Genomic DNA, 24,360 nt, shown 5'->3' with positions numbered 1-24,360 from the left:
GGCTTCACTCCAATGCCACCGCTTCCTTGACAACTTGGCTGATACTTCAGACGGAAAGAAATCTCAGCACTGAACAGCACATGTTGGAGTTGGTGACCCAGGAAAGGGTCGTCAGAGGTGAGATCAGAGCTGGACCTAGAACAGTGGCTATTGCTTCAATAAGCAGAAGTGGGATAAACTGCATGCATGCATATGCCTTGTTCTACTGGATCTCTAGGGTTTATTAGGGTAGTAAGCATAAAATAAACACAGTATAAACTTTTTGAATCAATCATATATAAAAGCAAAGGCAATGGAAAGAAAATATGAAATGCGTCTGATGAACAATAAATTCCATTTGTTGGGAACAGAGATCTCTAGTGGGACATGAGTGTGGAAAAGCAGAGCTCAGTCAAGTTGATGAACTGGGGAAGGGGTATAAGTCCTAGTTGGAAGTTCCTGCCTAATTGAATGCACTCCATCTCTCTAGTGCGTCTGGTGAGCTAATCACAGAGGAGTCCTTCAGGAGAAATAAGGTGGTACTGAGGAACTGAGGAATCATTAAAGAAGGAGATAATTTGTGGTTATGAGGCTCTCCCAGCACGCGGCATCCTCAAATTGCATTTGAAGTTGGCCCTACTTGATGGAGGATCTATCCTTGGTACTTTGTGGTTTCCAGCAGTGCAGGCAGGATGTGACCATGACAAGACCCACGTTTGATTATCTTGGACCCCTTTTTTCTTCTTGGATTGAGGAAGGGTATGTATGGCCCGTGTGCCCAGTTGATGCCCATGACCCAGCCTTCTCTCATGTCATCTGCCTGGTGACGTCTTTACAGCCTTCACTTCAGAACTTGTCAGGAACTTTCTTCCTACCTCCCCTTGGAGTGTTCCTGGGGCCTATTCTGACCGCATTCCCTCCAGGAAGATTTCTCTGGGTATCAGTGGCTCTGTGCCCCACCCCTCTTTTCCCACTCCTCACCTGGCTTCCTGTTTTCTGTGCGTCCCTCATTCTTCCAGCTCTTCCCATCTCTCCTGTCCTAGAAGCTCATCTCACATTCTCTCCCTGCCTTAGCCTTGGCTGGTTCACGTTGACTTGTCAACATGACTTTAGAGTTCCTCATTGATCTGAAATTTTATCCTCTTAAATATCACCTTCTGTTTGTTCAAAGTGTCACAATATGAAGTTTTGGCGTATCCATTGCTCGTTTTTCCCTTGTGACTATTTTGGTTTTTCTTCCCTGCAGCATTCCCACCATTCACAGACGAATCTTTTTTAAAAAATTGTTTTTGACCCCGGAGGAAGGGAATGTGGATTTTAGGTAGACTAAAGAAACCATATCTCAGCTTTGATTTTCAGATTGGATCCAAAGTATCAAAAGCAAAGATTCAGCCTTCAAATTTCAGCCTTCAGGAAAGATAAGATGGCTGGCTCAGAATTCTGAAGACTGTGAGTGATTTCCTTAGGAACTTGGCTTGGAAACTAGACTTTTGGGGGATCTGGTGGAGGAAGGATGAAGACAGGGTGTAGAGGAGGTCCTTGTCACTCATGGAGGAAGAACACAGTCGTAGGTGGTTAAGGCTTAGGGTGAGTGGAACAGAAGGCCAGATGCGAGGTTTCTGCTCGGGCGTCTGGGTTTGAACCTGTGACTTGTGGGTGACTCGGCATAAAATGGATTTGAAGGAAGTCCAGGAACTTCCAGGAAGGGCCAATTCTTGCTTCCTGGGAATAGATATTCCTGAGGAGATTGAAGCCTCCGAAATAAGCCATTCAGGTTGTGTGGTCCTGAGTGCAACAGGGTGTGGGAAAGGATGAGGAGCTGGGGCGGAGGGCGGTGCCTCCCCAAACCAAGCAGGGCTGAGAGGAACTGAGGAACAGAAGAGGTTTGGTTTTGTGTTAAGAGGTTGCAGAGTTCTAGAATCTCATGGGTAGAGGGGCCATGGCCACGTGTGTGCTTTGTTCTACTGGACCTCCATGGCTTATTAGCCCAGTATGCATAAAGCAAACACCGTAAACATTTGTGTTTAAAAAAGAAAAGAAAAAGATGTATGTTTTTTTATGCTATGACATCTGAACAATGCTCTCCCCTCAGGGGACATCTCGGATCAGATGGCCCTGGAACATTGCTTCTGTGGCCCGAAGAGAACCTGAAGACAGCTTAACTACACTTGGACACCATTTGGGAAGGACGAGGGTGAGAGAAACCCTTGTCAAGGGAAGAAAATGGAAATGTGAGAAATTATATGTTGGAGAATGTTAACAATGGAAGCGTGTGGAGATATAATTAGCAGGCAAGACCTTGTGATTTCAACCTTTTTTGTCCTGGGGCTGAATGCAGGAGTGACCTTAGCCTGGAGCTTTCTGTGCCTCATCCCACTGCACAGTGAGGGGCTCAGCCAGGCTGCTGTGCTCCACCTGGCAGGAGTAGGGCCCTCTGCCTTGGATTGGGACTTCTATCACCACCCACATCTGGTAAGTGCCATCTCCACTGGGAAGACTATCTCCCCATGATTGTGATTCTTGAGCTTCACCAGCTAGAGTCCAGCGCAGATCCATATCTGGTGGGTAGAAGCCATAGGCCAGGCACTTGAGGGTCCTGTTTTCTCCTGCAACCACATGACTGGTGAGCAACACAGAGGGAGGATCTGTGAAGGGAGAGAGCGTGGATAGTGAGGGCTTGAGGTGGCCTTCTCCTTGCTTGTATCTCTTCCTATCCCTGACTCCCTGGGTTTCTGTGATCTGCAGAGGGTTTACTCTCAGCTCTGTCTCTGCTTCCTCCAAGAAACCTTTATGGAGAACGAGGAAGGCTGAGGCATCCCCTGAGCCTCCCTGTTGGAAAAGGGAATGTTTGTGGTCACTCTTTGCCATGCCCCACCCCAAGTGTAGACTTCTGATGGCTACCAGTTGTGGATGCTGCTACAGACTTTTCTGTTTGTTTGCCACACCTCCTAGCGGGCTTTGATGCTCCCTTCCCCCTGCCTCAGTCCAGCCTCTGAGTTCTACCTGAGGCTCTGTCCATCCGCCCCTTCCCTACCTTATCCTTCAAATCTCATCCTCATTACTTCTTAAAAGACTGAACTTGTGGCAAGCAATCCTGCTCACATTTGCTCATTTTTATCTTTTGGGACAGATGTACAACACACCTGCCTTCCCTCCACAGCCCAGCCAGTGATGCAGAATTCTATAGGGAAATGACTGTGGGGTTTGTGATTTGAAATATGGACTTTGGGTCCTAGTTATGCCTCTGATGGACAGTCTTAACTATCTTCTCCGACCCCCACTTCCTCATCTGTAAATTGGGTAGCATTTAGGGAAGTCCTCCCATTCAATTGTGGTATTGAGCTTATGAACCCCATATTTTATCCTTCCAGTAAGGGAATGAATCCTAGTAGCAAAGCTGAAGGGAGGAAGGGATTTCCAGGGATGGATGGGAGCAGTGTGAGCTCTCCAGCCAGAGATCACCTTGGTCTTTTTCAGCCCAGTGTTGGGGAGAGTGGTATAGGAACCAGTGGGTACCTTGTTGGTCCAGGGGAGAACTGCTGTGCTCTAGGTACCTCTGCAGCATCTTTGGGCACTCCTCCTCCAGATATTCAAGGGTCTGCTTCGTATTTCCTTCAATTTCCTCCCACTTCTTCTTGATAGGTTCGGCAGCTGGGTCCATGACGTACCATTCCGGGTATGTGGTGATGAACTCCATGAAGTCCTGTCCATCATAGCCATACTTCCACAGTAGTCCATTCTTTGTGTTATTCCAGACATCACAGATGAGCAATCCCTGTAAGGTGTGAGACCCTGTATCCACCCCCAACCCCACAAGAAGTCATCAGGCTGACAGCAGCTTGTTCCCCCACCGAATTTGCAATTTCATAGGAGGAAGGAGTTTTGAAATCTATGTATGCCATCCCTTTATCTTGGCAATAGACAGAGAGGGAAAACTCTGTCTGGTTTAGTGTTGTAAGCCAGTCTGCTCTGAAATATATTCTTTCCAGCTTGGGACTTAAGAGAGTTATAGATGCTGGACAGACCTCTAGCCATTCTGTTCCATTTCATTGAACAAAACTGTTTGTTTGACTGTACTGTGAGTTCTTACGATCCCAACGCAACCAGAACAAAGGGACTTTTAAGTTAAATAGATATTAGTTTTGTTTTTATATGAAGGATGGGAATGTCTTCTATTCTGGCAATTCTGTGTTGTTACCATAATGTGATCACTCCCCCCCATTTAGTTATTATTTGCTTTCTTTATCTCAAATCTCTAAAGCTCCACCTCCCTCCTCCATTAGCACCAACTCTCAGAATTTGACCCTTCTGGGGCAGGGAGACACAAGCTCTTCATTTTTATTTCATAAAAGTAGGTGTTTTCCTAATACCACTGAATGGTATTTCCAGAGCTCCCAGACTCGGGCTCATCAGGCTCAAATCCCAGATTTCCCTCCATCCCCGGCCCCTTGCTTGTTGCATGAACTTGAGCCGTTAAACCCTCTGTACTTCAAATCCTCCTCTGTGAAATGGGAAAAGCAAATGTACCTGCTGGAGAGGGGTATTGTGAGCATGAGAGCGTAAATGCGTACTCTAGACCCATAGTAAATGCTCAGTAAACTCTGGCTCCTATCATTGTGTAATACCCTATCTCCTTCTCTTTATCCTTTTACCCTCTTTACTCATAATTACATCACCATTTCTATTCCAGCTGATCAAATTTCTTCCAGGGTCTTCCCCAGTCATTTTCCTAAGCATGGCATCCCTTGCCACATCCTTTTGATTTCTGTTGCCTCCTTTGGAAATCTTATCTCATTGGGATACACAATCCATGTAGCTTCTTGGGCAGTTTTGTGCTCAGAAGGCCACCTTTTTGTGCCCTCCCTGTAATGATTTCACATCAGCACTTCACCAGGCCTGGGACTGGCTGCCCTGGGGGGCCAGCAGCGGGGACAGACAGCGTGGTCCAGGAGAAAGAACAACTGCCTGGAGGACACCCGACCCGAGGCTCTGCCTGGCTCTCTCCCTGGCCAGTTCCACCACAAGGACACATGGCCTCTTCTGTGCCTGTCCCTCATGCGACTCCAACAGCCTGTGGTTTTGAATCTGACACTTACTAAGCACCGAGATGGGGTCATGATTGGCGCTAGGTGCTTTCTCTCTGTTCATTCAACAAACTTCTATTTAGAAAGTATTACTGACGCCAAAAGTTCTGAGCCATAGGGTCACTGGGGATCTGAAGACAGACTCTTCCAACCCACATGGAATTTACAGAAATTACTTGCATTCAGTTACATTCTCATGACAGCTGAGGGAGGCAGTCTCAGTGCTCCAGTTTTTCCAATAAGCCCAGTAATCAACTTGTTCACTGTCAAACAGCTAGAGCCTAGAGTTCACTTGATTTAAAGACTCCAAGGCTGAAGCACTTTCCATCCAACATGCCTGGATAATGGAGAGCCTGACACCTTCTAAATGGGTGCCACCCCAGACAGGTGTGGAGTGGAGCTGAGAGGTCACAGTGGGCCTGACTCTGACATGGCTTCCGGTGGGCGTTGAGGTGGAGTGAGGTTGGGGTGGCTGATGGGGCTGGAGGAAAGTAGATGAGTTGTGGGTGGGGGGGAGGGGAATGCAGGAATGTCTGTGGATTTCTACTTGCATCTCCTGTTCCTCCTTTGGGTAGGGACTGCTTCCCTCCTGCTGACCCCTTTCCCTCTGGAGCTAGGACCTCCACCCCTCAGTCCTCAGTCCACTGACCTCTGTCGTTGTAGTAGTCCATGATTTCTTCCAGCATTCCCATGAAGAATTTCTCCTTGTCGATCTGAATGCGGGTCTCCTCTCTCCAGTTCCCTGTTCCTTTCATGTCACTCCAGGGCCTCAGGGGTTTAGCGTGCCTGCTTTTGCTATTATAGTGGAAGAACGCCAGGTCGTTGAGGTAGACATTTGTCTGAAAACTGGGGGAGCCTTCTGTAGACCTGGACCGCGCAGTGAATTGGAAGGTCAGATAGTTAGGGCCTGCAAAAGAAGAGGGGACTTTGAGTTGTGGGGTCTAGCCAGGAGCGCTGTACTGAGACTACAGAGGCCTGAGAAGGAAAGACCCTGTCACAGGGGCCTTGGGTTCTCCAGCTCTCTGTCCTCTGCCGTCAACCTCATACCAGCACAGGCTCACTGGAGAGAAAGGGCTCTACTGTTGTTCTGGGGAAGACATTTTAGAGACCCTTTTGAGTCTGTACTACCTTGTTTCCTCTTCCTGGTGCATAGGAAGATAATGTTTTTCAACTTCCATATAGGTGCATTAAGATCCTGTAACATAGCAATGTTTTCACATTTTCCAATAGCCCACAATTTTTCCAACTTTGTTAGCAATGCACATTCCTGCATGTACTTCTTTTAGCCCTGTGCCTTCATTATCTTTCCCTAGAGTTAACTTCCTAGGAAGTTTTTATTCACACGTCATACATTCCAACCTAAGTAAAAAAAATCAATGGTTTCCAGTAAGATCCCATAGCTGTGACTTCACCAAAAAAAATCTGTATGAGGACATTTTTCTTTCTTCCACGAAGAATCCCATACTCCTCCCTCATATTCCCTGCTTAAGAACATTTAGTTTTGGCATATTGCCTTTGTTACAGTCAATGGAAGCATATTATAGTGTTATCGTTAACTTTAGACCCGAGTTTGCATTGATTGTATTTTTTCCCTATATACCATCTGTTTTCAACACCTTGCAATGTTAACATTCCTTTGCTCTTCGTGCAGAAACGTGCTTTAATTTGCATATTTAATCACCATCGTTGTCCGCCCCAGGCTTCTCTAAGTTATTCCGTCCTAGTCTTTATCCTCTTTCTTTCCTTCTAGTGTCATACATTCTCCCAACTCTCCTCCTTCAACTGTACTCACACTCAGCTTCTTTCAGGGTACCTACATTATTGTGCTGCCATAAAATACTGTTGTGCTATCCATTTCTGGATCCTTATAATCAGTCTGTTGAACATTCTGGACTTGTTCAGCATCAAATGCCCAATCTCTACCTTCTTTCTATCTCCTGACAACCTTTGTTCTCATCTTTAACTCTCAAAATTAGCTCATTAATGTTAGTTCATATTAGTGAGACCATATGGTATCTGTCCTTTTGTTTTGGCTAATTTCACTCGACGCAATGTCCTCAAGGTTTAAAGCATGCAACATTTTTGCATCCTTCATGACTTTATTCTGTACCCTTACTAATAGCCTTCTCTTCTACACTCTTCTTCAAACCTCTCTCTCCTGACTTTTCCTATCTGCTTGTAGTGCTACCTTTATTATTTGTTGTAGAGCAGCTCTCTTTTTCATAATTTCTCTCAGTGTCTGTTTGTCTGAAAATATTTCAAACTCTCCCTCATTTTTGAAGGACAGTTTTGCTGGAGATAGAATTCTTGGTGGCAGTTTTTTTCTTTCAGTATCTTAAATATATCATACCACTGCCTTCTCACCACCATGGTTTCCACTGAAAAATCCACACATAGTCTTATTGAGCTCCTTTATATGTGATGGATCACTTTTCTCTTGCTGTTTTCAGAACCCTCTCTTTGTCTTTGACACTTGATGATCTGATTAGTAAGTGTTTTGGAGTAGGTCTATTGAGATCTATTCTGTTGGGATATGCTGCATTTCTTGGATCTGTAATTTTATGTTTTTCATGAGAGGTGGGAAATTTTCAGTGATTATTTCCTGCGTTATTCTTTCTGTCCTTTTTCCCTTCTCTTCTCCTCTGGAACATCCATAACACATATATTTGTGTGCTTCATATTGTCATTCAATTCCCTGAACCCTGCTCATATTTTTCCATTATTTTACCTACCTGTTCTTTTGTGGATAGGATTTGAGATGTCCTGTCCTCTAGTTTACTAGTCCTTTCTTTTACCTCTTCAAATCTGTTCTTGTAAGTCTCTATTATGTGTTTCATCTCTTCTGTTTCACCTTTCGTTCCCATAAGTTCTGCTATTTGTTTTTTCAAGCTTTAGAGTTCTTCTTTATGGTTGCCCAGAGCCTTCTTTATGTCATTCACCTCTTTTGCCATATCTTTCATCAGCTTGCTGATTTGATTTAGCATGCTTGTTTGCATAGCTTTATTAATTGTTTCAACTCCTGAAACTCATTTGAAGTGTTTGTTCCTTTTGGCCATATTTTCATTCTTCCTAGTTTGACTCGTATTTTTTTTTGCTAAAGTCTAGGCATCTGATTTCCTTGATTAGTTTATTCTGAAAGTTGCTTTCACTCTTTTCCCTAGTGCTTTCTTGTTGGTTGACTTTGTTCTCTTTCTGTTCTTTGGCATTCAGTTCGACTTACTCTAGACCTCTAGCATCGCTTCTGTTTAACTGATCAGAATTTTTCAGCTCTTGTTTTTCTGGTTCTTGCCCTGCCTCTATGGAAACTTTTTTTGAGGCAGGTGTCCCAAGATATGATTGACCCCAATCAGATTTCTCCCAGGCAAGACAGGCCCAGGTCTCAGGAGGAGGGTGTAATCAGTATCTTGTTTCCCTAAAGATGAGACCCAGCAGATTGTCAGACCTTCCTGTGAATCCTCTGCAGGCTGTGATTTTTCTATCTCCCCCAGCTGGTGGGGATTGTCAGCCCACAGCTCCCTACTGGCATAAAGTGGTGGGGTGCCTTTAATTCTCAGCAGACCCTCCCTGCCAGGGGCGTGGTTGAGACAGAGGCTGAGGTAGAAGGGAGGCTTAAGCTATTCCTGTTTTCCAGCCCCAGGAGTCTGAATTCTCTGAATGAGGCCCACCACTTGAACTGGGCCCATCCACCTCCATTTTCTTGGGAAAGATATGCCTTTAGGGAATTATCTCCTTCACATGGGTAGTTACTTTGTCTCTCAGACCTAACTTAATTCCATCCTTGCCTGGGTCAATGCTGACAATTGAAAATGCCTGAGGGTTTCTCTAATGAGCTATTTAGAATAGTTAAAATAAATAAGAAATCCCTTTTCAGAGCCAGCCCCTAGCCCCCAGGGTTTGCTAGTCAAAAGCTGGTGTTGGTACCTGGCTCTATTTGCCCCTTTTCTTGGGGCACAGTGCTTTTGCAGAATTATGAGCTTGGCTGACTCCAAAAGCCTCCTTTTTTTTTTCTATCAGACTCACCTCCTTTCTACTGGAAGAGACCTCAGGGTTCCTTTCAAGCCTATTCTGGGTATCTGTCCTCAGAGCTTGTATTCAGCAGCACAGATTTGTTCATTAAAACCACAATTGCCACTTGCTTGAGCTCTCTTTCCTTGTTCCTAGTAGAGACTTCTTTTTTCCTTTCCTTGGGGAAGTAACTCCAACACAGTCTACCATGCCTGTGGGGAAGGGTGCCTCCACAATGTGAGGGCTTTGCTTACAGTTCTGCAAGGTGCTTTCAGCCCCCCACCAGTTCCAGACTGGTATACTATGTGTGTCTAGTCACGGATGTCCCCCAAAGAGTTGCTCCAGATTGTTCCTGACTACTAGTTGCTCTCGAGGATGAACTAAATTCCACACCCCCTTTCTACCATGTTGCCCTAACTACCCATCAATCCTTATTAAAGATTTTATATTACTGGTTAAAAAATGCATTGACTGAAGTGCTTTATGTATTTAACATTATTCTGGTAGGTTTGATTTTGATGGTAATTGTATGTTATATTTGCTTGAAAGCAGTTTCTGGAATCATTGTGGTAACTTAAGTATCTAAAACATAAAGGATGTATTTTTATTAAAAGAAAAAGAAAGCAATTTTGTCCTAAATGACTGGTTGTTATAGAATAAGAAAGAGGAAATTGTAGGACAAAACCTGAATAGATATAGAAAGTTGCAGAAGATTTGAGGAAAAGGTCATTTATTTTTTCTGGCCAAACTAGGGTAAGATTTATGACTCTATAAAAATATTAAAGCCTTAGTATCAAATATATTGATGCAAACTAAAATTTATTTTTTTCTCTTGGAAAGAAACAAAGTCTTCTTGGGTTATTGGCCTGTTTTTAGTAAAAAGTTACAAAACATTTTATCTAAGTAATCAGTGTAAAAGGCAAAACGTTTATGCTTTATCAGAATGACTTCTTGTACTTTATGTTGATTTTATCTTGTCCATGGTCAGGAAAATCAAGCTTTGTCACTTTTTTTTTTTTCAAGTTTTTTCATTTTTAAAAGGGCTGAGTTTTTTCCTTAACTTTAGTTAAACAAGGAACCTAATATTGTTTCCTAGTGACCTTTTTCCTGGTTTACATAATACTCAATTTGAGGTCAAATGCTGAGGAATGACTTTTATTTCAAACTGTCTTTGAGATTTTCCAGGGGGCTGCTGGAGAATCACAGAAAATTTATTCTTTCACCTTGTAACAGATGAAATACTAAAAGTAGTTACTTTCATTTGATATACATTGCATAAAAATGTTTAAACAATGTTATAAAAGTAAAAAGAGATTTTCTAACCTTCTGCCGGTTACTGATCTGCATGATATTAGACAACAATATTGCGTTGCTAGGCATGGTTTTAATTATTTTTAAGATGTCATAAGTCACAGAATCAAACAACTTTCCTTATCAGTTACACTGTTTTACTCTAAGTCTTCTCTGAAAGTGCTCACAGTCAAGTGCAAGTCAGAGCTTCATCTTCAGAAAAAAAGGGGGACTTCAAATGAGAAGCAAAGTAAGTATATAAATTATGTTCGACCCATTAAACTAACATAACCCTAGTTAAAGTGTGTAAAAGAAATTGAACCTCTGTATTGACAGAGATGCTTGTATGTTTAAACTCGACTCCACACAGGTTGTTTCACCTCACTGGTTTCTGCCATATTTCTTTTCTTTTTTTTAAATCAATAAACTAAGTTTTTTTAAAAAAATCTGTATCCATGAATATATATATATATATATATATATATACATATTTATACATGCATACACGCACACACATAGACATAAAGGTCGATATGTGATATTAAAGTAAGGGTTTTAGAGCACAGATTCTTTAAGGTCTTATTTCACTTGATCCAAAGTCTCCCTGAATGTTTCTAGAAGTGTGTGAGCTGAGTTAGTTGACCAGCTCGGCTATGCATTCCTACGTACTTAGGGGAACTGAAGCGGCACGGGGCCCTTCTCTCAACCCCTCTATCCTGTTCTTTTCCTTCCTGTCCATACTCCAGAACCCACCCCCTCGCTCTGCCCACTCACGGATGTCGGTCTCCTCGGGGACCGTGGAACCCAAGAGGAGCGTCAGGCACAGCAGGACCGGCACCAGCGTCCCCATCGTGCCTGGCCAGAAGGTCCTGGGCTTCTCTGGGTCCTGGAACTCAGAGCAGGCGCCCTGGAGCTAGAGCCAGGTGTAGTTACAGGATTGGATTGGCTCTGAGCCCAGCCAAGGGGAGGTGATTCCACAGGCCAATGAGAGTGCCAGGATGGGTCTCACCCCTGACAGTGAGATAAAAGGAAAAACACCCAACCAAAGGCCTTGCTGGCAAGACACACAAGGCAGGCTGGCCAGGGGTGTGACCATTGCGTCTACAGGCAGGAGGTGCACTGCAGGGGAAATGGGGGGCTCAGCTCTCCTCCAAAGCCTCTTCATCCCCATCGCAATTATCATTCCTTTCCAAGCAGATGGGAAGTTGCCTGTGCCTAAGTAAAACAAGGCAGCAGATGGAGGAGGTCTTTTCTTACTGTGGTTTAGTTAAACCTCCAGTGAGGGACAGGATTGCTCTGATAGCTTTGAGTTCTGAAGAGCAAAGTCTGTCATTGCAAGGGCATGTTGTCTGGGCTTCACAAGACTCAGGTGACAGCAGAGTGATTGCTTCCCCTACCAAAGGTTTGTCCCACTTCCCTCACAATGCTTGTTTGTCCTCACTTCGCGCTACAAGTCAGGATACTGCACCTGGTTCCGTGGCTTTTTTTTTTTTTTTTTTTTTGCTTGCCGCCTCACAGTTTACCAGTGGCATTCATTTTCAGGAACTGGGAACAAGAAGCGAGAACCAAGACAAGGTGCTGAGAGCAAATAGGGACATTTATTTAAATGGACACAAGCATGTCATGCTACCCAGGAAGGGAAGGTCAGGCTTTGGGGCAAAGGGACCAGAAATTGGAGAGCATTCAGCAGCCAAGACAGGCACCTTTGTTACTGTTCCACCTCTGTCTGTGTGTCTGTCTTTGCCTGGGCCTGCAAGCTCCATTTCAAGTTTCTCCTATTCATCTGTTCCATTCTTCTCTCTCGCCTCTCTTTCCTGCTCATGCACCCAGCATAGATGGCGGCATTGTTGATCCCACATCCTGAGTCCCCAGGGAGAGAAGTGGTTTGGCCCATTGGGTGAAGGTTTCCATTCACCTGGTCACGTCCACTGCCAGAGGATTGGGTCTGCGATGTTCCCCTACTCATGGGGCCTGGGCACATGGTCTCCAGGGAGGCACAAGGCTGGCCAGGCAGAGGGGCTAGAATGGCTGGTGGACGCTCTCTGTGCTCCTGTGTAAAGGAGTGTGGCTGGCGAGCAAAGAAACACCTAGGGAGTTCCCCTGGTCCCTAGACCAACTTTCCTGGCCCAGGAGCACAAGCTCCAAAAGAGAAAAGGAGAGACAGAGCCCACTGACCCAAACGTGGTCTTTAGGAAGATGGACTTCTCAGAGGAGCGGGGTAAGATGCAGGTTACCCTATGGGGGCAGGGCATTCTAAGGCAGCCAAATACAACGGGCACATGGACCCCATAGGGATGGTACTGCAGCCCCAGGGTTGCCCCCTCCAGGACGAGTCGAGCCCCCAGCTGTGCCACATAGGCCCAGAGTAGCCTGCGGCTTCCGGCAGCATCTCTTCTCCTCTCCCCTTCCAGGATCAGGGCCTCCTCCTCCTCCTTCGCCTTTCCTGGTTCTTCCCAATGCCAGACCACGTGATCCAGACCACAGGGTAAAAGCCAAGTAGAGGGCGCTGGGCACGGCCATGAGGGTGACCTGGAAGGCCCAGAAGCGCAGCGGGGACAGCGGGCGCATGGCATCCAAGCAGATGGCCTTGCAACCTGGCTGCTGGGTGTTACACTCGAATTCACTCTGCTCATCGCCGTAGACCCTGGGCCCAGCGGCAGCCAGCAGGGAGACACTGAATCCCAGGAGCACAGGAAGCAGGAGACCCACAGGGGTGGAGGACCGGCTCTCCTCAGCCAGCCGCCGCCGCAGGAACCGGCCACATATCCTGTTATGGGCAGAGAAAAAGGGTTATCACAAGTGATTGATGGAACTTTAGTGGCTCCCAGGGCTGTGGGAATCATCTGGCCTGAGTCCTATCAGCTGCCCTCCTTCTCCCTCCCATATGCGATGGGGATGGTCTTTTGTGCCGTGCAGTTCCCAAGGAAGAACTGCAGAAATGACTCCCTCTTTAGGTTGTGCAAGGGACCCAGGTCGTCCCAGAGGTCCGTGCCTGTTGACATCTCACACTGCTCACAGGCTGCGCGGTCACCTGGCCTTAGGGCCACCTACAGGGGACAGGTGGTAGGAGATACCGCCTTGATGATGGCAATCCTTGAGACTTGGAAGATCTGTTTCCATTCCAGGATGGGTCAAGGGAGAAAATAAGGTCCCACTAGAATGTGACCGTGTCATTAAAGAGAGCGTTCAATGGCACAGGAACTCAGAGAGAGCTTATCTCTGGAAACACTTTTATATAACAAAACAAAAAAGATGAAAAATTTGGAATACATCTGCTTAGTGCCTAAAAACGCAATGGGAAGTATCATCTATTTAATATGTATAGGGACCATAAAAGAAATTCAAGCTCAGATGTGATCAGATATGAACAAATCATCTAGATCTGGATGAAATTGACAAATAGCAAAGACACCCAGAATGTAAGAATGGAAATTCGATTCATCTTGGGGAGAGTAAAAAGCTGGAGGAACATGGAAGAAAGTCAAATAATCAACTCAATGGAAAGAGAGACAAAATTGAGAAACTACCCCCAGGGTCCCCTCTAACCATCCTGCCCTGGGCTTCCTCCTCCCTCCTCGCTGGTTGCTCACCGGGAAGCCTGAGCAGGGTCTTTGGTCCACAGGTAAAAGTTCAGAGAAGTTCTCACCCTGGTGCCCACCAGAGTTCCTATTCTACCCCAGGGCCTGCCTCCTGCCACCACCCACTTCTTTTTCATTTCGGATATTCTTGGTCAGGAGGAAAAAGCATTGCAATAGGAGGCAGCCCTGCTGCTTATGAATGCCACAGAATCATGGTGTCCCGAGAAAGGGATGAGCTAGACAGTTACTCTTGGAGCCTGCACAGGGCCAGGGAAGGCTGCACGGAAGGGATGACCAGGAGAGGATGGCTGGAAAGAGATCCCAGGATGTAGAGGGGCCTATCACCTGAAGGTTTGGGCCCCCGGTTATCTGCCTAACCTTTCCGCCTTTGCTTCCAAACATCCTGTGTTCTTTAGTCCTCTTCCAGTTACCACTCTTCTCTTGTCTTCACTTCTCAGCAGAACTTTTGGGAAAAAGGTCAACACTGGCTATGGCCAATACTTATGTCACCATTGCTTCTCAAGCCACTGCAAGTTGGCCTCCTTTGGTTGCCTAGTCCTCACCTCACCCCTGGCCTGAGCAATGCCTGGGCAGGGAGACAGCCTGGGTGGCAGGTACCTTTGAGATGAGGCAGGAGGCCTACTTGAGCATCTCACTTGGGTTCCTAAAAGCGAAGATGCCAATATCAGAACTAAATATCCTTGGTTACAAAGGAATAGCCTATCTAAATAGGACACCAGAGCCTCATGAACCCTGAGGAGAAGGCCCATTCATTCCTAGGTATTGTCTTCTTTTCAGTGGTATTGTTAGTATGTTGCTTTTATTTTTACTATTTCTTGTTTATTGACAGCATGTAGAAAATCTATTGATTTTCACATATTTATTTGCCATCCACATTTCTGAAAACGCTTATGTAGTTAGTGAATTTGCCATTGGTTTTCTTGGGTTTTCCTTTTAGGAAAGCATATCATCTTTTAATAAGTGGTATTAATTTCATTGCTTTTAATATTTCAGCTTCTGACTCTCCCTTGTCTTAAGGAATTAGTTAGAACTTCCAGAGTAGTATTGAAGAATAGTGAAATAAGCATTTGGTTTTATTCCTAGCATTATTGGGAAGTCCCCGTAAATAGAGTCGGTTTCGTGTGTGCATGTGTTATATTATATGCTTTTCCAAGTATAACGGGCACAGTTGGTTCAGCTACCAAGAGAACATGCCTTTCCTTCCTCTTTTGTTTTTGCTATAAAGCTACCTTATACGTTTTCAGGAATTGACAGAAAACTGCTGATCTCAAGAAGAAAGGTTTCATCCTATGGTATACACAGAGCTGCTGAGATATAAAGAAGAGTTTGTCGGGTAGGGGTAAGGGGGTGTTCTGGAGGAAGGTTTCCCTCCATAGGAAAAGTTTGACATTTGGGGAGGAAGAAGACCATTTGGTTGTTACCTTACCTACCCACCCTTTCCTTGCTTCTTGGCTTTGAACAGAGTTTTTGTGAACATGATCCTAAAACTTGCTACCATCATTTTGGGACCAGTACGGGGCAGCCCCCAAAATCATAGAGAAGCTGGCTCAGAGCTGATCAGGAACCATGTGAGAAAAAACACTTCTTAATGTTTAAGCAAAAGCTTTAGTCAAGCATGTTATCTCTTGCAGCCGGAAAGTACTCCGGATGGACACATTTTGTCAAGGAAGCATTCTTTTGTCATCAGTTTTCTGAGTTGTGCCTTAAGAAGGCCCTGTGAGTTGAAGTTTGAAGCCAAACATGAGTCTTTGAACCAGAGCAGGTAAGAGCTAGGAGTATTGGATGAGAACTGCAGAAATGGAGCAAATAAATACATTACGGCAAAGGGGAGGCTAGATTTAGATTCACTTTTCATCCAGTATGACTTGTAGGTCAGAGCCTTTTGGAAGTTCATAGCGAAGCAGAAGATCCCCATTTCCAAAGTTCTAGGAGCTCCTCAGAAGGGAGCTCCTGTCGTTTACTTTCTGTCTCACATTTAACAAGGAATCAATGTATGCTCCTGATCCCAGATGGGAATCTCTGGTTCAGACCTGTTTTTTGAGCACCACACCCAAATGTAATCACATAACTTCTTGCTTAAAACCTTCAACGTTGCCCATATTCCTTTGGCTAAAGTACAAACCACTCATCCAGCTCTATAAATCCCAATTGTCACACCACCTCCAGCTCATCTCTTACACGTCCCCCAACTACCCCTTCCATGACCCATGAAAAAGCTTTCAAGTCCCCAAAGGCTCAAGGCTTCTTTGCCTGGCTAACTTCTCCCCCTCCTTTTCCCTAATTCTAGACTCTGAAGCTGTCCCTATGCTATACTTTTTCATCAAGGGATTGATCTTATTTTACCGCATTTATGACCACTGGTTCTTCACTTGGTTGTGTCCTGTCACAGTAGAATGTTATAATGCCCTAGACTCCTTTCTCTCTTTCATCATGAGAAAGGCTCTTCTTTTTTTTTTTTTAAACTTTTTTTCATTAATTAAAAAAAATTAACAAGCAAAACATTTAGATATCATTCCACTCTACATATACAATCAGTAATTCTTAATATCATCACATAGTTGCATATTCATCATTTCGTAGTACATTTGCATCGATTTAGAAAAAGAAATAAAAAGACAACAGAAAAAGAAATAAAATGATAATAGAGAAAAAAAGACTATATATACCATACCCCTTACCCCTCGCTTTCATTTACCACTTGCATTTCAAACTGTATTTTAACATTTGTTCCCCCATTATTTATTTTTATTCCATATGTTCTACTCTTCTTTTGATATAGTAGCTAAAAGGAGCATCAGACACAAGGTTTTCACATTCACAGAGTCTCATTGTGAAAGCTATATCATTGTTCAATCATCATCAAGAAACATGGCTACTGGAACACAGCTCTACATTTTCAGGCAGTTCCCTCCAGCCTCTCCACTACATCTTGAACAACAAGGTGATATCTACTTAATGCGTAAGAATAACCTCCAGGATAACCTCTCTGTTTGGAATCTCTCAGCTATTGACACTTTGTCTCATTTTACTCTTCCCCCTTTTGGTCAAGAATTTTCTCTCAATCCCTTGATGTTAATTCTCAGCTCGTTCTAGGGTTTTTCTCAGTCCCTTGATGCTGACTCTCAGCTCATTCCAGGATCTCTGTCCCACGTTGCCAGGAAGGTCCACACCCCTGGGAGTCATGTCCCATGCAGAGAGGGGGAGGGTGGTGAGACTGCTCATCGTGTTGGCTGGAGGGGCTCTCCTTCTTTGTGAGGAGTTTCAGAAGAACTGCAAGGTGCTCCACCAGCCATGGAGCGCCAATATGGCCTGCGCGAGCCTGGCCCACCTCTCCCTGGGCTGTGCACGTGTTGCCGAACAACTGTGGGAAGCCACAAACGACCGTGGCTGGAGCCCATTTGTCTGAGTGACACTGTGTTGAGAGAGCATCGATCCTCTACTGCTGATGCATCCCCCGTGCTGCCCTGGTGTCTACCCCTCAGAAACACTTTTCCCTTTGAATCTGTGACCTACTGATCATTTTCCAATGAAGTCCTTTTTATGGCGGGAGCAGGCATGGGCTTAATTTCACCAGCTGGTGTATGTTGCTTGCCACCAAGGTAGGCTAATGGACACCCATCTGCAAGTGTGCCCATGCTGCAAGGGCAGGGGCTGGCTCTGTCTCATTCACCATGGGACCCTCAGCCTCGTGCCTCACACATGGTAGGTTTGAAGTAACCAGACAGCACGGGCAAAGAGAAAACAGAGCATTCAACTGTGGCAGCCATCACCATATATTTGAATGGATTCATTTCCAAAACTAAAATGCAGATGTCTGGGACGTAACTCTCCGTTTCCATGACTCTCGTGATCGCACAGTCTTGCCTCTGAGGCATCTTTATAATTCTGTGATGTCTCAGATAAACCTCACTTTGCACCAGAGAAGTCCCTGGGGTAGAGTGGCAGGTGCGGCTGGCACAGGCAGAGCAAGAGCTGAGAGGATGTGGCCAGTAGCCATGGCATCTCAGATGGGTCAGCACCATTCAGCAGATTCTCCAAGGGATTGCTCAGGCCCCTGCAAACTGAAGTGTCGCAGCTTTAGAGATTTCCTAAGCGGAGACAGAAAGGATAGGGCGGTAGGTGACAGCGTGTCTCCATCGTCACGGCTTCTGAGGCTGCTCGCCCTGGCTCCTGTGCATGCCAGGAAGAGAGCTTAGGCCACGCGGTGGGGGGCAGAGGCCGATCCCATATGAACAGGCAAGAGGCTTAATGTGTGCGCGGGAATGGAGTGTGCAGATAAACGCATAAAGGAGAGAAGGCAGGAGGACCCGGAGACGTCGGGCTCTGCACTGCAGGGTTATGATGAACTTAACCACTCCACCTGAGGAAGATAAAGCAAAACAGAACAGACTAAAATGTGGAAGGAAGAGGCAGCATGTTTGGGGCGACTGGGGGGTAGGAGATGGGGAGGAGCCATATTCCAAGTGGGCTTCAGGTCCCTTTGAGGTGGGCCACACAGGTTTCCTCCCTCCCTCTGCCAGCTGTGAGTTTAAGAATGCTCCATAGAGGTTATCAGCCTCCCAGGTAGAAAACACTTTTGCTTCCTGGAAGTGAGGTGCAGGAAGAGGGGAATGTCGATTTGCACAGGGAGTTTGACATTCCTGGTCCAGGGCTCTTTGAATTAGATGCTGCACTGGCGTATGCAGCCCTGACTGGAGCAGTGGCATGAGTGGGAGATGTGTGCACATCTGTGTAAAACACTGTTTCAACCCAACCCCAGTTGTCAAGTAGCTAAAGTCTGAAAAGGGGTGATGAGAATGGGAGAAAACACCTTGGTCCCACCTCGCCTTCAGGTCCCACAGAAGACATTGGATTTCTGACAGGTAGGCTGGAGGAGCCTCAGCCCAGAGTGAAAGCAGCCAGCCTGCACCCCTGCTCTGGGGTCGCCCAGGAGCACATCGGTTCTCCAGAGTCTTGTCGTCAGGGGCTTCCACCAGCATCTGAAATACCTGCGGGCTGTGTTTGCTGATGAACGTGCCAGGGGGGTTGCAGGTGGTGTCAGGTGAGGAAACGAGAGGATGTTGAAAGTGGGGTTTTGGGGGGACGTAGTGTGCAGCTCAAAGAGTCAGAGATGGAGGTCTGAGCCATGAAGGAACAAGGAGGGGTAGACAAAGGCGTAGCATTTCTTGGTTTGGAGGCTGATTCCAGGACCCGCTGTTGCCACAGCGGAGGCTGTGGGCAATATGAATATTGTCTCGTGCGGGTCACGTTGGAACTTCTTCCTCAGAGGAGAAGCAGGAAATTTCTTTCTCAGGAGTCAGAATGTCACGTCCTCTGCAGTAGAGAGATGCTGGGCTGTCCAGTGTCAGGAGAAAGCATGAGGAGCGGAGGACGTGGGCGAGGTAGGGGAATAGCCCGGACCTAGAGGTGCAAGCAAAATTTGTGTTTCTCCTAACAAAGATGTATGTTTCCCAAACATTCATCCCGCTCCTCTTGGGAACTGAATGAGCTTCCTTATTGTTTTCTTGTGTGCAAGAGAAGAGTTGCTGTTATTTCTTGGATATTCTAGCTCCCGACGTACCAGCGATGCTCTAGGCTGTGTGCTCTGTGAAGAGGAGACTTTCCAGTTCTGGCTTGTCTGTGGAGGGGATGGCAGGAGATGGGGTTGGGGATGAGATTGCTCCAGGGTCGGGGCGCTTGCCCGGTGTAAATGGAGAGGGCGTGGGGCAAGGCAGCAGAGGGGGTGACAACTGACCATGTCTTCCCGAGGCCTGAGAGGAAATTTCCTTCACCCTGCACTTTCCAGAGCCTTTTTTGTTGTTGCTTACCTTAGTGATCCCTGCTTCCTGGTACTCTGAGCAAATCCCCTCTTTTGATGTCAAAACAAACACCCTGGTAAGCTTGGGTTTTAGGATGGCCAGAAGAAAAAAAAATCACCCACGTATCTCAGGAGACTCTCCCAGAATCTCTGCTTCCCTATAGATGCTTTAAAAGGAATTGCTAGTTTTGCACTAAAATCACAAATTACATCGTCAGCTTTGTCTGTCCTGCCTGTGGGCACTGACGATGACTCTAAAACTGGTGCTGAGTAGTTCAGGCAGCATCAGCCAGGTACAGTGGTTGGTTTATCAAGGTGAGTTTAAACTTGCCCCGCTTCCTCAGTTGCCGTGCTTCCCACAATAGAGCTTTTTTTTACAACCTTGGAGTGCTCATTTGATAAAGACACGAATCTATTCCTTCATTTGATGATTCTCTCTTGTAGTCTGCCATGCGCGCAGCAAGCAGGGAGCAGGCACACAGGTCTCCTGCCCTGAGGCAGCTCATACTCCGGGGTGGAAAATAAGTAAATGAGAAAGGAACCGTGACAGTCATTGGGAGTGACTGGTGTGCTGGGAAGGAGATAGGAGGTTGGGATAGAAGTGGCCAGTGGTCGGGAGGAGACCTCCTTGGACAGATGGCGTTTGAGGTGAGACCTGAAGGACGGGAGGGAGCTGGGAGAAGAACATTCCGGGCGATGGAAGAGCAAACGTCGAGTGCAGAGGTTGGGAAAGGTCGCTGTGCCCCCCGGTGGATGGCAGGGTGGCCCCGCTGGGGCTTGCGGATCCCGCTGCCTGGTGAGGGAGGGAGCCCCGCCCCAAACAGCTGGGGATGGCCGCGCACCCAGCACGTGGACAGATGGGGTGGGCACCCAGCTCAGGGGCGGAAGACAGGGCCGGCCACGTGGGGCTACGCGGGGCTGCCCTGGGAGCAGGTGGAGCCGGCAGCGGCGGCGGGGGGCGGGCTGTGCAGACGCGAGGGTGGGCTGCCCCCAGGTCCCCCCGGGAGGGTGTGGTTGGCTCACATTTGGCTGATTTCACAGGCTGGCAGGGGGCCGGTGCTGAATTCCTCGGTTCTTGGCTGCAACCCAAGAAACAATTCAAGGGCACAACACAGATCACACAAGTAAGTGGACAGTTTATTAAGTACACACGCACAAAGAGGGCAGGCACTCTCCTAAGAGGAGAGGAGAGTGCGACACTGTTGGAACAGTTTGCTTTCACAGGTTTTTTTTCCTTTATTAAATTTTATTAGCTATTTTACTACCCTCCCCTTCTTCATTTTTTTTTTTTTAATACTTGATTGCAGGTAACTCACTCAGGCGGGATCAGTTTGCCCCAGGTGCTTTACGCTGCTGTTATTCTCAGAGATCTCTCTCCTTCCAGCCTGACTGCCTCTTGGAATTGGCTCTTTGCTCAGCAGCCAGCCTCTAACCTAATTCTAGCCCTGCCTCAACGTCACCCACAGAGCATTCTAGCTCCCCTTATTCTTAAGGGAATTTGGGCTGATGGTCTGTCTTGTGTAGCTTCTTCAAACTGTCAGTGGGTCACAGACTCTATTTGCAGGAACATAGAAGTCTCTGGCTGTTCTGCTTAGAGTGGCTGGTTGAGCAGGCAGAATGGGAATGTAGCTTCTGTTAAGGAGGAATTTGTAGTGAAAGGGTCTAACCTGGAAGAAACGAACTGGCTAAGAAGTTTTAGTATACATGTTCTGGACAGAAGCAGGAGCAAGATGGAGTTCAGGGTATACTTTAGGCTTTTCAGGAACACGGTTGGTTGGAGACATGGCATGCCGTGGCAGTCTGCAATATCTGGCTGAAATTTCTAGAAGACTAACTCCCAGAATGACCTCGATTGTATTTGAAATTTCTTAACCACTGAAATTTTATTTCCCTTTTTTGGTCAACTAATCCTATGATGCAAGAGTCAGGCTCATTGTTGGGAGTCATGTCTCATGTTGCTAGGGAGACTTATACCAATGGAACTCATGTCCCATGTAGGGGGGATAGGCTGTGAGTTTATTTGTAGAGTTTGGCTTAGAGAGAGAGACTACATCTGAGCAACAAAAGAAGTTCTGTGGTGGTGAGTATTAGGCGTTAACTCTAAGTAGGCTTAGCTTTGCCATACAGCAGTAAGTTTCATAAGGGTGAGCTCTAAAATCGATGGCTTGGCTTATTAAATTGGGAGCCCTTAGTGCTCAAGAGAATAGCAGGAATTCCCAGGTGGGGATTTTTTAAAAAACCTTTTAAATTGTATAATATAATATATATATATACAAAGCAAAGAAAGAGAAAAGCAATAGTTTTCAAAGCACTCTTTGCATTAGTTAGGGTTCTCTAGAGAAACAGAATCAACAGGGAACACTCGCAAATATAAAATTTATAAAAGCGTCTTACGTGACTGTGGGAATGCAGAGTCCAAAATCCGCAGGGCAGGCTGTGAAGCTGACTATTCTGATGGAGGGTCTGGATGAACTCCACAGGAGAGGCTTGCCAGCTGAACCAGGGAGAGCCTGTCTCTTCTGAATCCTCCTTAAAAGGCTTCCATTGATCAGATTAAGCATCACTCATTGCAAAAGACACTCCCCTTGGCTGATTACAAATGGAATCAGCTGTGGATGCAGCTGATGTGCTCAGGATCTAATTCTATGAAATGTCCTCATTGCAACAGACAGGCCAGCACTTGCCCAACCAGACAAACAGTAACCACCACTTGGCCAAGTTGACACATGAACCTAACGATGACACTCTTCAACAAGAGATTACAGGACAGATCCCAGAGTTTGTCGGGCTACCATATGATCCTCTCAGATTTTTCTTCTAGCTGTTCCAGAATATAGGAGGCTAGAAGGCATAAATATTTTTTTTTATGGTCACAATCACCTTTTTTTTTTCTTTTTTTGTGAAAAATAACATATATATATAGCTATAAATTTCAAAGCACAGTGCCACAGTTAGTTGTAAAACAGATTTCAGAGTTTGCTATGGATACAATTCCATAATTTCAGGTTTTTATTTCTAGCTGTTCTAAGGTATGGAAGACTAAAAGAAATATCAGTATAATGATTCAGCACTCATACTCATTTGTTAAACCCGACCTTCTCTGTATAACTCCACCAGCACCTTTGATCTTTCTCCCATTCTTTAGGGGTATTTGAGCTATGCCCATTCTAACTTTCATGTTGGGAGGGGCTGTCGATAATATAGGATAGGGGAATGGAACTAGTTGGTGTTCTGGAAAGGCTGGTCCCTCTGCATTTTCGGACTTATCTGGTCCAAGAACCCATCTGGAGGTTGTAGGTTCCTAGACAGTTGCGCTAGTGCATGGAACCCTTGTGGAAGCTTATATAGTGCCCTAGGTACTCTTGAGGATTGGCAGGAATGGTCCTGGTTGGGGGTTGGCAGGCTATGATAGGTAGCAATGTCTAACCGCAGCACGCATGAGTGACCTCCAGTGTAGCTTCTCAACTCTATTTGAATTCTCTCAGCCACTGATACCTTATTTGTTACTCTTCTTTTTCCCCATTTTGGTCAGGATGGTATTGTTGATCCCACAGTGCCAGGGCCAGGTTCATCCCTGGAGGTCATCTCCCACACTGCCAGGGGGAGCTCTCATCCCTGGATGTCCTGTCCCACGTAGGGAGGAGGCCAATGGTTTCACTTGCGGAGTTGGGCTTAGAGAAACTAGGTGGGAAATTTTAATAGTTTCATGTTTTTCTCTAGCCCTTTAAGGGATTTTGCAAATATTCCTTCATTCATTCATTTTTACTAAACCTACCCTGGAATGCAGTAGGGTATTACATTAAGTTGTGCATAACATTAAGATTTTGTTGTTTATTCAAGTTGCCATGTCAAATAAAGGTAAATTTGGTTGTTTAAATCAATAGAATAGATAGGTTAAATTTGATAGTGTGCTACAGAAAATTTAAATTTTGGACAAAATAAACATTTCTTCCTTTGGTCCCATGCATAAATTTAAGTCTTAAAATACACACAATATCATCTTTTCTTTTGTATTTTGATTTACTTTAGTTTTAACTAGATTAGCTTCATTCCCTTCTCTAATCAACATTTTATCTGTTTTTCAGCTTCTTTAATGGTTGCTGTATGGAGTAATGCTGATTTGCAGAGTTGGAGAACTTTAACTCTGAGTTTAGGGTATCATACAGATACTTACAGTTCCAGGAAGCTACTAGGTTATACCAGGAGAAAAACATTTCAGAATTTAAAAATAACATTAAATCTCAGGAGTAAATGTGACTGCTCAAGAACTTACAATTGAAGCCTTAATTTTCTTATAAGCATTTTTAAATGAAGCTACTTTCAGAAATAAAAACATTTGACAGTTGTTTCATATTGGGTCATTAACTACAAACAATTGCAGAAGTTTTCTCCTGTTTGACTTCTACACATATACTAGAGTTATATTAATTAACAGGTGTTCTAGTTTGCTAGCTCCCGGAATGCAATATACCAGAAACAGAATGGCTTTTAAAAAGGGGAATTTAATAAGTTGCTAGTTTGCAGTTCTAAGGCCAAGAAAATGTCCCAATTAAAACAAGTCTGTAGAAATGTCCAATCAAAGGCATCCAGGGAAAGATACCTTGGT

General features: G+C 45.5%; 1 protein-coding gene and 1 pseudogene across 1 annotated transcript; both read right to left on the bottom strand.

Moving 5' to 3' along the window:
• Positions 1-256: 256 nt before the first annotated feature.
• Positions 257-11,269, bottom strand: LOC143667000 (zinc-alpha-2-glycoprotein-like). The gene is made up of 4 exons (XM_077140703.1): positions 11,133-11,269; positions 5,713-5,970; positions 3,496-3,771; positions 257-2,624 (listed from the first exon to the last, which is right to left on the bottom strand). The coding sequence occupies exons 1-4, from the start codon at positions 11,206-11,208 to the stop codon at positions 2,326-2,328; spliced, it is 909 nt and encodes a 302-aa protein (XP_076996818.1). The 5' UTR covers positions 11,209-11,269; the 3' UTR covers positions 257-2,325.
• A 1,108-nt stretch (positions 11,270-12,377) lies between these two features.
• On the bottom strand, positions 12,378-20,827 carry LOC143666658 (gap junction gamma-3 protein pseudogene; annotated as a pseudogene).
• Positions 20,828-24,360: the final 3,533 nt, after the last annotated feature.

The sequence above is a fragment of the Tamandua tetradactyla genome, chromosome 23, assembly GCF_023851605.1.
Source record: "Tamandua tetradactyla isolate mTamTet1 chromosome 23, mTamTet1.pri, whole genome shotgun sequence".
Classification (NCBI taxonomy): Eukaryota; Metazoa; Chordata; class Mammalia; order Pilosa; family Myrmecophagidae; genus Tamandua; species Tamandua tetradactyla.
Note: the sequence above shows the minus strand (reverse complement) of the source record. Positions and strands in the feature narration are given on the sequence as shown.